General features: G+C 32.6%; 1 protein-coding gene across 3 annotated transcripts; it reads left to right on the forward strand.

Annotated features, from left to right (window-relative positions):
* The first annotated feature begins 1,210 nt into the window (after window positions 1–1,210).
* On the forward strand, window positions 1,211–11,185 carry LOC107433847 (uncharacterized). Of its 3 annotated transcripts, none has more exons than XM_016045213.4 (14): window positions 1,212–1,367; window positions 2,189–2,511; window positions 3,507–3,681; window positions 4,015–4,098; window positions 4,545–4,786; window positions 5,719–5,956; window positions 7,640–7,719; window positions 7,801–7,885; window positions 8,080–8,211; window positions 8,306–8,419; window positions 9,752–9,799; window positions 10,126–10,210; window positions 10,408–10,464; window positions 10,552–11,185. In XM_016045213.4, the coding sequence occupies exons 2-14, from the start codon at window positions 2,297–2,299 to the stop codon at window positions 10,692–10,694; spliced, it is 1,698 nt and encodes a 565-aa protein (XP_015900699.3). In that variant the 5' UTR covers window positions 1,212–1,367; window positions 2,189–2,296; the 3' UTR covers window positions 10,695–11,185. The 3 variants fall into 3 exon arrangements, with proteins under 3 accessions (XP_048334970.1, XP_015900699.3, XP_060675199.1); XM_060819216.1 differs by having other exon boundaries at window positions 1,336–1,356; XM_048479013.2 differs by lacking the exons at window positions 10,126–10,210; window positions 10,408–10,464; window positions 10,552–11,185 and adding an exon at window positions 10,022–10,111 and having other exon boundaries at window positions 1,211–1,367.
* Window positions 11,186–12,040: the final 855 nt, after the last annotated feature.

A 12,040-nucleotide genomic window follows, 5' to 3' on the forward strand; every position in this document is an offset into this window, starting at 1 on the left:
ACGGCTGGTCACTAGAAAATCTTGGTTGGTGCGGCTTGGTTGGTCAATTTTTCGGCTAGCTAGTTTTTATGTATACCCCTAATAGAAATGAAAATAATTGTACTTCAAAAAATGTACTAAAAATTTCAAAAGCAAATTTTGAAAATTAATTTTTCTTTCAATTTTGATACTTTCTAACCTGTACCTTAAGGCATAATTAATATAAGAACAAATGGTGATATATTCGATCGATTTCGAGGACTGATAGTTTTGCAAGACGGAAAACCAAAATTGATTGTCACCTTCTCATAGGTGCAATTAACCAACCAAATGGTGGCTGGTCACTAGAAAATCTTGGTTGGTGCGGCTTGGTTGGTCGATTTTTTCGGCTAGCTGGTTTTTATGTACAACCCTAATAGATATGAAAATAATTTTATTTCAAAAAAATGTACTAAAATTTTTAAAAGCAAAGTGCAAAAGAAACAATAACTAGGAAGGCAAAATGTAATTTACTCAAAAAATTAATATTAAAAATGTTGTTCATCCATCTTTGTAACATATGCTTAAGGCATATTATTGTAATTTTATTTCCTACTTTGATTTAAAAAAAGGCCAAAAGCATTCTGTAGCTCTTAAAAATTAGGTAGAACATTGGTCCAATAGCTAGGCTACCGTTGCCTTCCGTTCCAAAAGTAGCTAAGCAACTGCTCGAAAGTTTACGGTATTATATACTAATTGCCATAAATCTCTTTCACTGTGATTTCAGATTTTCACACGGTTTCAAACCCATGGAAAACCAAACAACTCCACCGACACGTGCGACGTTCCAATTCGCCAGCCCCCAAAAACGCGTTAAATACTAAAAATTGCGCGCCATTGTGCCCATCCGACGTGGCGAACTCCACTTCCAAATTCGTGGAATCACGTCCCACTTGTATCAGGTGCCGGCTGATGCCCGTCGTCGACCGCCACGTGTCGGTCATGACCTCTATTCTATCACACTCCTTTGTCTGGATGCCGGTGGAATCGCCGGTTGCCAAGAGGCAACTTAGCCCGATGGCTATTTCCGCGTCAACGTCATCGTGTCCTGCACGATGCTTAATCACCACAGGGAATGTTCGAATTTCCGATAATACCCCTTAATTATTGCCCTTAATTCGCCTAAAAAGGAAGGATATTTTCGTAGTTGAAGTTCGATTATTAATTTAAATAGAAATAAAAATAAAAAAAGAAACAAATTTGTTGGAGAGGGATAGCCCGAAGAGGAAGGAGTAAAGAAGGTGCTCTGGTTGATAAAAAGAGTAAAAGAGAGAACTCTATTTTCAAACCCCCCAAAAAAAAAAAAAAAGAGTGTAACTGTTCGTCTGCGATCTTTCTGTAAGTTTCAGGTAGTACTTCCAATTCTCAATTTTCAGATTGTGTTTGTTTCTGATCGTTCGGCATTTTTAAATTTTTTTTTTTTTCTGAAATTGTATTGTTTTTCAGAAGTTAAGGAACATTCATAAAATTAGGCTTTGAGTTTTGGTAGTTAGTTACGATTTCAATTTGATAATGGTTTCTGTAAGTAATATTAGAACTTGTTTTTCTGTTCTGTTTTATTTGGTTTGATCAAGATTTTGTTAGAATTTTTTTTTTCCTGGTGAATTAGATCGTTTATTTATTTATTTATTTTTACTTTAAATTTGATTGAATTATGAGCAATCTCGTTTGTTATGTGGTAAATTCTCCTTAATTCAGATTTTTGAACTGAGAAAATTGAGGAATCGTGAATCAAAAGTGTTCCTGCTAGTGAAAGAGATTTTTTTTTTGGAATAAAAGAAAGGGATATAGGAGCGTAAAATGTGCTGTGTGATTTTATTTTGTTTTATTATTATTACTTTTTTACTCAGTTTATATATTCTTGTTATTGTTCTTCTGTTTCTCATTCATGAATATAAAGTTAGCGCTAGTAGATTTTAAACTTTATTTGAGATTTATTAAGTGTTAAAAAGAGTTGAGAAGATTGTGATTTGTTTTATGAGTGATACAAGTTTTACTTTTGTGTTTTCTTATCCTGGAAACCTTGGTCTGTATCACATGGCTATAGTTTACGATGAATGTTTTATCATTTGAGATTTGCAGGGTTGAGCATTGGTGGTAACTTCTTGTGCTTACAAGCTTCTTGCTTCATTTGTTATATGCTAATTGATTCATTTTACTATATTTATAGGTGTTTTAGCTGTCGGTGTGGAACCAGGACATGAAGAATGAGTATTGAATTTATATATTTTTAGTAGAATTATAGAGAAGAATGCATGATCGTGATTGAGCGGTAGCCATGGATTCAGCACGAAGTTGGTTTCATAAATTGCAACATAGAGAAAAGCCTGTGGCCACAAAAAAGAAGGAAGCAGAAAATGTAAAGGATGCAAGTAAGCCTCCTGTTGATGATGCACCTTCAAATGTAACAAAACAGAAGGTAGCTGCAGCCAAGCAGTATATAGAAAACCATTATAAAGCTCAAATGAAGTGTTTGCAAGATAGGAAGGAGAGGTTAGTAAGGCAAACTAAATACAATTTGAATTTGATGGTACATCATTCATTTTATTTATGCTTGTGAATCATGCCAAGGAAAACCATTCTGAGTTCAAACATAATAATTCCTCTTGCTGGTAATTGATTGTTTGGCATGTTATATTACTAATTAATATAGATGACAGCCTTCTTTCCTATCTGACTTGTGGATATTTGCTCTAATATTTTGAATAACATTCCTAAGCCTGTTTTCTATCCACTAAGCTTTTAGTTGATTTGATAAGAGAACAAAATTTATAAATGCATGTTCTTTTCTTCTTTGTGGTTTGGTCTGTTGGGTGTGATAAAATATTCATAAATCAACTTATAAAAAGTTGCTAATAGAAAAACATGAATTCTAACTGTGGAGTTATAATCACATAATGCAACTGCATCTTTTTTGGAATACACTCTTAGCAAAGCAGGAACTCGACAAGGACTTGAGCTTGTATGAGTTTGCTTGTCTTTTAAGCTTAATGTGCTCACTTGGGTTCATGCGGTAGGTTTGAAAATTATGCAATTACAGCGTCTAAATGTTTGGTTTCTCAAGATGCAAAATAGTAAGTAAAATTCAATAATATGCTTGTTAAAGTTTATTTCTGAATTTGAGTTAAAGTTTATTTCTGAATTTGAGTAAAAGTTCTGGCCAATTTTTGGTTCTTAGGGCTTATGAATCTCTGGCTTGTGTAGAAATGTGCATTGTAAATGCCGTATTGATATTAAATTAAATCTTTTATTGCAATCTTCTTGCTGCTAGAGCAGTATGTTTCCTTACATGTTCAGCTGCGCATAGGTGTGATTTAGGATTAAAAGAATTAAGCAAATCAAGGATGGATTCTAGCATCATAATAGTTGAGTTTTAGGAATCACTGTGACTTTAGTGCAAGCTCTCTTGAAGCACTTCCATGGTTTTAACATCCTTTTGTTTTTTTTTTTTTTTTTTTTTTTTTTTTGTTTCTTTGCCCTAAATATAGACGTTGGATCTTGGAGAGGCGGCTTGCTGATGCTGATGTTTCAGAGGAAGAGCAAATGAATATTCTCAAATATTTAGAACAGAAAGAGACAGAGTACATGCGTCTTCAAAGACACAAAATGGGAGTTGAAGACTTTGAACTTTTGACCATTATAGGAAGGGGTGCATTTGGGGAGGTTCTATTCTGCTTCCTTAATATAAATTTATCAATTTACTTTCCTTACAATTTCCTCATGTGATGTTTTGCCTTACTCATGTTTTCAATTTTGATTCTTTAGTCAGTAATTCCTTTTGTAATTATTTTATTCCTTTTGTTTCCAAGCTTTCAAACCTAAGATATTGCAACCCATCCAGTGTCATAACAATTCACATTGTCTGAAGTTGAAGTAAATTTTTTCTTTCGTTATCACTAACATAGAAAACTGAACAATCATTAATCTTTTGCCTTTATTTAAATACCACAATGGCAGTATTCTGAACCTATTTGCTTCAATAAATGAATAATGCAGGTGAGACTTTGCAGAGAAAAAGCTACAGGGAATGTTTATGCCATGAAAAAGCTTAAGAAATCTGAGATGCTTCGCAGAGGCCAGGTACTGCTTGAAACTTTATATTCAACTCAGGGTTGGCCAGTGTTACTGTTTGATACATTGCATGTTAAATGATTGACATTGTTATTCAAAGCAGCCTGGTAAAAATTTTCCATTGGTTTTTGTATCATGCTGTAGTGTGACTCATTTTTTTCTGGAAAATTCCAAGATACGAATTGTAAATATGCAGCTATATTGAAAGAGCATGACTTTCTTATTGAATTTGGCAGCTCCTTGCCTTAGTATGACTGTCATATTAATCATGCTGAAATTATACTTCTAATTTATCTAGTTCTTCGAAAACCACCTTCTTTCTTTCTTTTTCTTTTTTTCTTTTTTCTTTTCTTTTTTTATTTTTTTTATTTTAATAAGAAGTTCTTAAGGAACTACTTGGTTATATCTTCGTGTATATTTCTCATTTTCATACTACTAGTCTTTTGTCTCTGAAGGTGGAACATGTTAAGGCTGAAAGAAATCTTCTTGCTGAGGTTGATAGTGCTTACATTGTCAAGCTATACTGCTCCTTTCAAGATGATGAATTTTTGTATCTCATAATGGAATATCTTCCTGGTGGTGACATGATGACATTACTAATGCGCAAAGATATATTGACTGAAGATGAAGCCAGGTTTTATGTTGGGGAGACTGTGCTTGCAATTGAGTCCATTCACAAACACAATTACATCCACAGGTTATATATCACTTATTTATGCTGGTGTTGATTTAAATCTGTATTATGAATTAAACATCGTAGACAACAATTATGATATTCCACAAGCTACAACGTTATAGTACTGTGATGCATAACTTGATGAGTTGTTAACAATCCCAAAAGCTTCAGTTGTTAGCAAGTGGACCCAGATTTTTTGTATCAAGCCAATAGTAGCATACACTATCACTCCTCTCTCTTACAGGCCCAATCAATGGAAATGAATGTACGTGTGTTGAACAATAGTTTTCTAGACTTAGGTCGTAAAGATTTGAATACAAGAACAAAAAAATCATACATTTGTATTAGTTCAATAGGAATAGTTAGGTCTGATTGTCAGTAGTTTAAGCTTTGGAATTTGATGGTAATCGATGTGGCATTAGTTTCTTGATTGTATATTTATTCCTGAATTGAAATTTCAATGGCCTCTATTTCTACTAAAATTTAGCTTGACATATATTGTTGGACATACTTTCTAATAGTTTAATCTTATGGAATTCTGTGATAACTTTATGGAGATATTCCTGGTAGTATGACGGTTTGCAATTTGTATTGTGTATATTTTACAATTTATTTGATTTTTAAACATCTGTCTTTTATTTACATTGTCAGATTTTATTTTATTTTTGGATAATTACTTCAGTCTATTTGTCTGGTATTTCTTTCTATGAATGGTGATAAATTAAGATGTAAAATTATGGTAATTTATAATTATCCTATTATATTTTTAATCATCATGTATTTGTACAATCCTGTAATTTGCTGTTGGGTTCTAATTTTGTATGTGTTGCTTGTGTTTGATTTCTGCCCTGTGCCATATATGAACGTGTTTGTGTATACTGTGTACAGATATACACCTGTTTGATAAGTTTACTTTAATCACCTTATGATTATAAATTTGCTCTTTCTTTTAGGGATATCAAGCCTGATAATTTACTACTTGACCGATATGGCCATATGAAGCTTTCAGATTTTGGGTTGTGTAAACCATTGGACTGTAGTAGTTTTCCGAATCTTAGTGAGAATGATCAGGGAGTTGGAAAAAACTTTAAATCTGTGTTGGAAAATGATAATCCTTCCAACCTGCCTACTGCACGGAAAAGGACCCAGCAGGAACAATTATTGCACTGGCAAAAGAACAGGCGAATGTTGGTATGTTCTCTATCTTCTGATCTTTTCCTAATTTACTTGGGAGGTCTAAAGGTGTGAATGCCTGAATGTCATCTCCAGGCTTTGGGATGGGAATTGTGTGTTAGTTTCTTGCTTTTGATTGAGATTTATTTCTGGTGAGATGTAAACTATTTAACAAATGGTTGAGCATTTAAAGGGCTAAGAAAAATAGAAATAAAATTCAGATCCAAACTAGGGCCTAATTGGAATCGCCCCTAACTCTATTAGTTTATGTTTGCAACCCTTAGGAAGCTTCCAATTGTGTTTAAGTTGTGGTTTCCTAAATTTTACGAGCAAAGAGTAATCTTAGTTTCCAGGTCTGCTGGTTCTTGGTTTGAGGGTCTCTGTTTTTTCCCATGACTTCTGTACAAAATTGCTTATGCATCTATTTTATTTTTTTAATTTAGTTCCAGCCGTATAAAGTTTTAGTTCAAGCCTCATGAAATTCTTGGACGCCTGCTGTTTTCTACCTACCTTCAACCAACCATAACCACCATCGAAGTTACTTCAATTTCACAGACGTAGAACAGCCCTGAATTCAACTTTTTAACTTTCTGTTGTGTCAGTCCCCTTCCTATAAGCTTAAACTTTTAGGATTAGCTGTAACATAATCTGGTATCATAGCCTAAAGTCTAATTGGTTTTGTTTTTGAATTCAGGAACTCCATTATTGTTAGTTTATCGTGTTGCGCAGATAAGATCCAATTTCTGTCTTGTTATTGGGTGGGCCCGCATATATGTTAACTTGATATATTTTATATTTTTTGACTGCATTTGCTCATAGCTTAAGCTTTTGAGATGAATGATGACTTAAAACAACTTATTCCCAACCAAGCCATATCCTGATTGTTGCACTCTATTAATCTCTTAAAGGAATACCTTCCCTGCTGTCCTGCATCATGTTTCCATGCAGATTCACAATTACTGATACTAGATGCCCTCTGTTGGAAAACTTTGCTCGTTGTAGACATGATTTGAGGCTGTCATTGGGTTGCATTCTAGTGGTATGTTAGATTATGCAACTCCAGTTTTGCTAAAATGTGCTGGATAATGCAAAATGGATTTAGTCTAGAGGAATCTGTTATGGCTTGAAGGATGTAACCTTTTCAGTTGGAAAAAAAAAAAAAAAAATCGTGTATTCAAATTTCAAAGGTTCCAATCCATTCAATATGATGCTAACTTCTAGTATCCATGAGAACAATTAGAAATAAAATAGAATAAGGTAAAAGATAAAAGGTTCAGAAGTAAAATAACTGAATATATATATATTAAAAAAATGCATATGAATATTTGATTTATGCGTTTATAGAATTTACCATCTGCTGTCTCCATTCTAGAAATTACTGGTAGTTCGCAAATACAAAAAAGATACACGTAAGATATTTGATTTTATGTTACTCGTATTCAGGTACCAGGATGCCTCTGTATATATCCTGTAAACAGCTTAATGATGCATACCTTTTGGTTTAAATGATTCTTTTAGCTTGCTTTGCTTCCCTTGCTTAACCTTTATTATTACTATTTACTGAAGTATATTTTCCTAATATATTCTTTTAAACGTTTTTTGAATTCCTTTTATTTAGTTGTATAGTTTTCCTTTGTTTTTTTGTTTCTTCATACTTCTTTTTTGGTTTTATGAAATAGTAGATCTGTTATATGTATCCAGGCTTATTCAACGGTTGGAACTCCAGACTATATTGCCCCGGAAGTATTGCTGAAGAGAGGCTATGGAATGGAATGTGATTGGTTGGTTAATGTTCTTTCATGCATTTTCTATTGTTTCGACATATAATATTAAATAATTCTCTTACCAGATAAATATCTCAGGTGGTCTCTTGGAGCAATTATGTACGAGATGCTAGTTGGATTTCCACCTTTCTATTCAGAAGAACCCATGTCAACATGCAGAAAGGTAAAGAATGTTGTCAACATGTGGGTTTATTTTATTTTATAAATATGGTACAAATAGATTGCTGAAGAGGTATGATTACAGATCCAAGAAATCATGTTTTTCTGAATCTCTTTCAAGTGGTATTAATGGGTCCTCTCCTGCAAATATCTGATTTGTATATTATTATCAATCAAATGGTCAGTTCCTGCATGCAGATTGTAAACTGGAGAACTCATTTGAAATTTCCGGAGGAAGTAAAGCTGTCTGCTGAGGCAAAAGATCTCATCTGCAAACTCCTCTGCAATGTTGAGCGGAGACTTGGGACCAAAGGAGCTCATGAAATAAAAGTCAGCAGACATAGACTATCCTCTCTTTCTGTTTATTGATGTAACAAATGAGTTATTTTTTCGGAAGAGAACTTACTTGGATCTCCTTGTGTAGGCACATGCATGGTTTAAAGGCTTACAATGGGATAGGTTATATCAAATGGAAGCTGCTTTTATACCCGAGGTTAATGATGAGTTAGATACTCAAAACTTTGAGAAGTTTGAAGAGGTGAGAAAATGATGGTTTCTTTATGTTATGATCATCTTATTGGAATAATACTGTTTACCATGTTTTCTATCTTGGTATTTATGATATGGACTTTGTTACAAAATGTTTTTGGCGTTGCTTATCAGAAAGTAAAAGCATGATACTTGCTGATGTTTCTGCATGATTAAGTAATTCTCTAAAATCCCTGGAATTTTTCCTCATTAACGATCTTGTGTTTTTATGCTTAAATGTTTAGTTGTGTAAGCTTGTGATTTACTTCTCAGTACTCTATGGATCTTTTAGTTCAAGTGGGTCTCGAGATTCTTGCTACGCCCCTTGAGCGGATAAGTCAAAATTATCAAAACTGCTTTTAGTACCAATTGATGTCAACCTCCATGGTTTCCTCCCATCACAAATATCTTCATCTTCATCTATGAGCCATCCATGAATGTGCTTATTAGTGTCTTCTTCAAAAGTTTTGGATTGGTAGAAGTTCGACAGTTTCATTGCATTTGAATGTTTTTACACTTTTATATAATACGTTCTGGGTCATAATTGTATTCACATAAAGAAAAATGCAAAATTTACCATGAACTGAAAACAAGCAAAGCAGAAGACTGCAGTAATGCAGTTTGGATGGAAATATTAGATGGAGAACCAAACCAAGTAGGCTATACCATGTGCCTTTCCTATTGGGCTCAATATCGATTTTAGATCATAAGTTTTGATACTCTCCCATGTTTTTTTGGTTTTGAATTAAGACTTATCACAGCTCCAGTTTGTAACATCAACCGAGCCTTTTGTGAACTCTTAACCATGATTACCTTGATTAATTTTTAAGAAAGTGAATGAGGGATGAAGTTGTAAAACTCTTAATTATGCCTTGTAGGTTTTCAAGTGTTTCTTCATTTTCTGTTGACAGATCCTGTTTAGATGTGCATTTAAGACTTCATTTATCCTTTTTCTACTTCATTCTCCTATTATATAAAATTTACGTAGTGAAAACTTATCTGATTCCACTTTAATTTACTGAAGGATGGTTATAAAGTTTATAAAAGTGACTAATAATTGGTTGGGACTTCATAACGATGATAAGATATTGTGCTATAACATATTTAGATCTGTTTATTTGGGAAATATGTCTGATTTACTATAAATCTTCATCCCCCAAATAGAAACCTGTTCCTTTGATTTCGTTTCATATGTTTATAGGGTGTATCCAATTAAGGCTTATAGGATTTTTATCATGTGCCCCAAATACTAGTTTGAAATTCTTATGTTTTTAATCTTCTCTTACTGGTTTGTGATTTTGCTTTGTATTATTAATTGTAAGTTTTTTTTATGTGTATTTAGCTGGGGAATTCAGCAGAAACTTCATCAAAAGCAGGTCCATGGAGAAAGGCAAGTCTCAAAATTTACATCAATTTTGCAGTTTTTTGGGTTCTAACCATGAATAAATGGCTTAACCAATACCCAGTATGCTTTTATATAAGTCATTGCTGTCATTATAGGATACTGCCAAAATTCAATTTATTCTATCATTGCGATTGGGTTGTAATTGCACTCTATTTGTAACCTAGGGGCTTTCAATATTTGCTTCTATTTGCTATATTCTATATGCAGGCATTAAGCTACAAAGCAGCTGTAGCTTCCTCCTTCGCATGTATGTCTATGAACTCAGCTCCCCTGTCTTTATGATGAATCATGTTGCTTTTATTTCATAGCAGATGCTTTCTTCAAAGGACACAAATTTTGTCGGATACACATACAAGAACTTTGAGATTGTCAATGAGCAGAACTTGCCTGGCATAGGTAGGCAGTAACCACTTCTGGATGTGAATGGAAAATTTGTTATGGTTTGGTTGTACAGTGTCATAAATGGATTTAAAAAAATATTACATTGATGCTCTGTAGCTAAAATGATAGTTTTGAATGATCTTAGCTTCTGTTGCTAGAAGCATTTCATAATTTTTCCACAGAGAGTAATTGATAATGCATGCTTTATGCAGCCGAGATAAAGAAAAAGAACAACAAGCCCAAGAGACCGTCTATTAAGACACTGTTTGGTATGTCATCCTTCCTACTTTATGTGCCTGAATATCATTTAGTTCTATATTTGGTGGCCTTCTCAAACCCTTTAGCTGTACTTACAGAGGCAACTGATTCTCCCGATCAGTCAGTTGAGGGCACCTTAAGCAACCGTTTGGCCACCCAGATGGGTGTTTCAGAAGGCTCTGAGACGTCACATCGTTCTACTAGACCCATGCAATATCAACCAAAGCCTCCCAGAAGATAATTTTCGAGGATCAATTCCCAAGTAATTGTCAATAGCCGAGGTGAATTGAAGGAAACTGTTATAAAGTTGCCCAAAACAAAAAAAAAAAAAAAGGATTGGAAATGTATCTGATTGTGACAAGTTCTACAGTTTAACTGCTGTATCTTAGTCATGGTAGAGTTGTTCATTGCATGTAAAAAAAGATCACCTAGATTAGAGGGAAAGAGGTTGAAATTGATGATATAGCTTTTAATAAACTGTTCTAGGTCTGTTTAAGGTAATTATGTCAAAAGCATTCTTGACTTGCTAGGCTGTAATGAGCTTTGATTTGGTTCTGTATGAAGGAAAAAAAAAAAGGTGCAACGAGCAATATGGATAAAAGTAACAATTTTATCTCCTCCTTTGCAGTACTATGTAATTGCTTATTTCTTTTACCATTGTTATCATTGTTACTGTTGTAAAATGTGAACTCTTCCTATCGAATGTAAAATAATGTTGAACCATTCTCAAAATATTTTGTTGAACTTTTTCACTTTTCCAATTAATTTTGATCGATTCGGCGTTATAATTAACCACTTTTTTTCTTTTTCTTTTTTTTTCGGTTTTTTGCTCGAAACCAACCTCTTATATCCATGATTTCTATCTCAAAAAAAAAGAAAAAGAAAAAAAAGAGTATATATGTCCAGAGTGCAATAAGATGTTTTTAAACTCAAGAAGAAATTATATAAAACATAACCATATTATTTATTTTTAATTAATAAAAATAAAATTAATTGTATTTTGATATTTTTAATTTTTAAGTTTTATAAATTAAGTCTTTTAACTTTTTGACTAATTAGCTCAAGCTCTCAAATTTTCAATTTATTATAATTTAGATCTTTTTAACTTTTAACAGTTAAGGTTCAACGATAATTTCTTAGGTTTAACAATAATTTCATATGGTTGATATTAAATTATATTAAATTTTAAATTAAGAAATATTAAAATGTAAAATTTTTAAAATTTTAAATTTCTATATTGTTAATATCATTTTTAATTTAAAATTTGATACAATTTAATATGAGATAAATAATCTATTTCAATTATTTTTTAATAATAAAGTGTATCAAAATATAAAATTTAAATTTTTTTTTCTAATTTAAAAATTAATACAATTTAATATCAATGCAATTAAACCTTACAATTAATAAATTGAAAAAATGATAACCTAAATGTTGAGTTGAAAAATTAAAGCAAAATTCTACAAATTGAAAATATAAAAATACAAGAATAAGATTACTAGACACTTATTTTACATGTGCAAGCCAATAGACATGAAACATTTCTTTTATTGCTTGACATAATTTGGTCGCCTCCAAATTGTAAGC

This window comes from Ziziphus jujuba, chromosome 1 (assembly GCF_031755915.1).
Source record: "Ziziphus jujuba cultivar Dongzao chromosome 1, ASM3175591v1".
In the NCBI taxonomy this organism is placed as follows: domain Eukaryota; kingdom Viridiplantae; phylum Streptophyta; class Magnoliopsida; order Rosales; family Rhamnaceae; genus Ziziphus; species Ziziphus jujuba.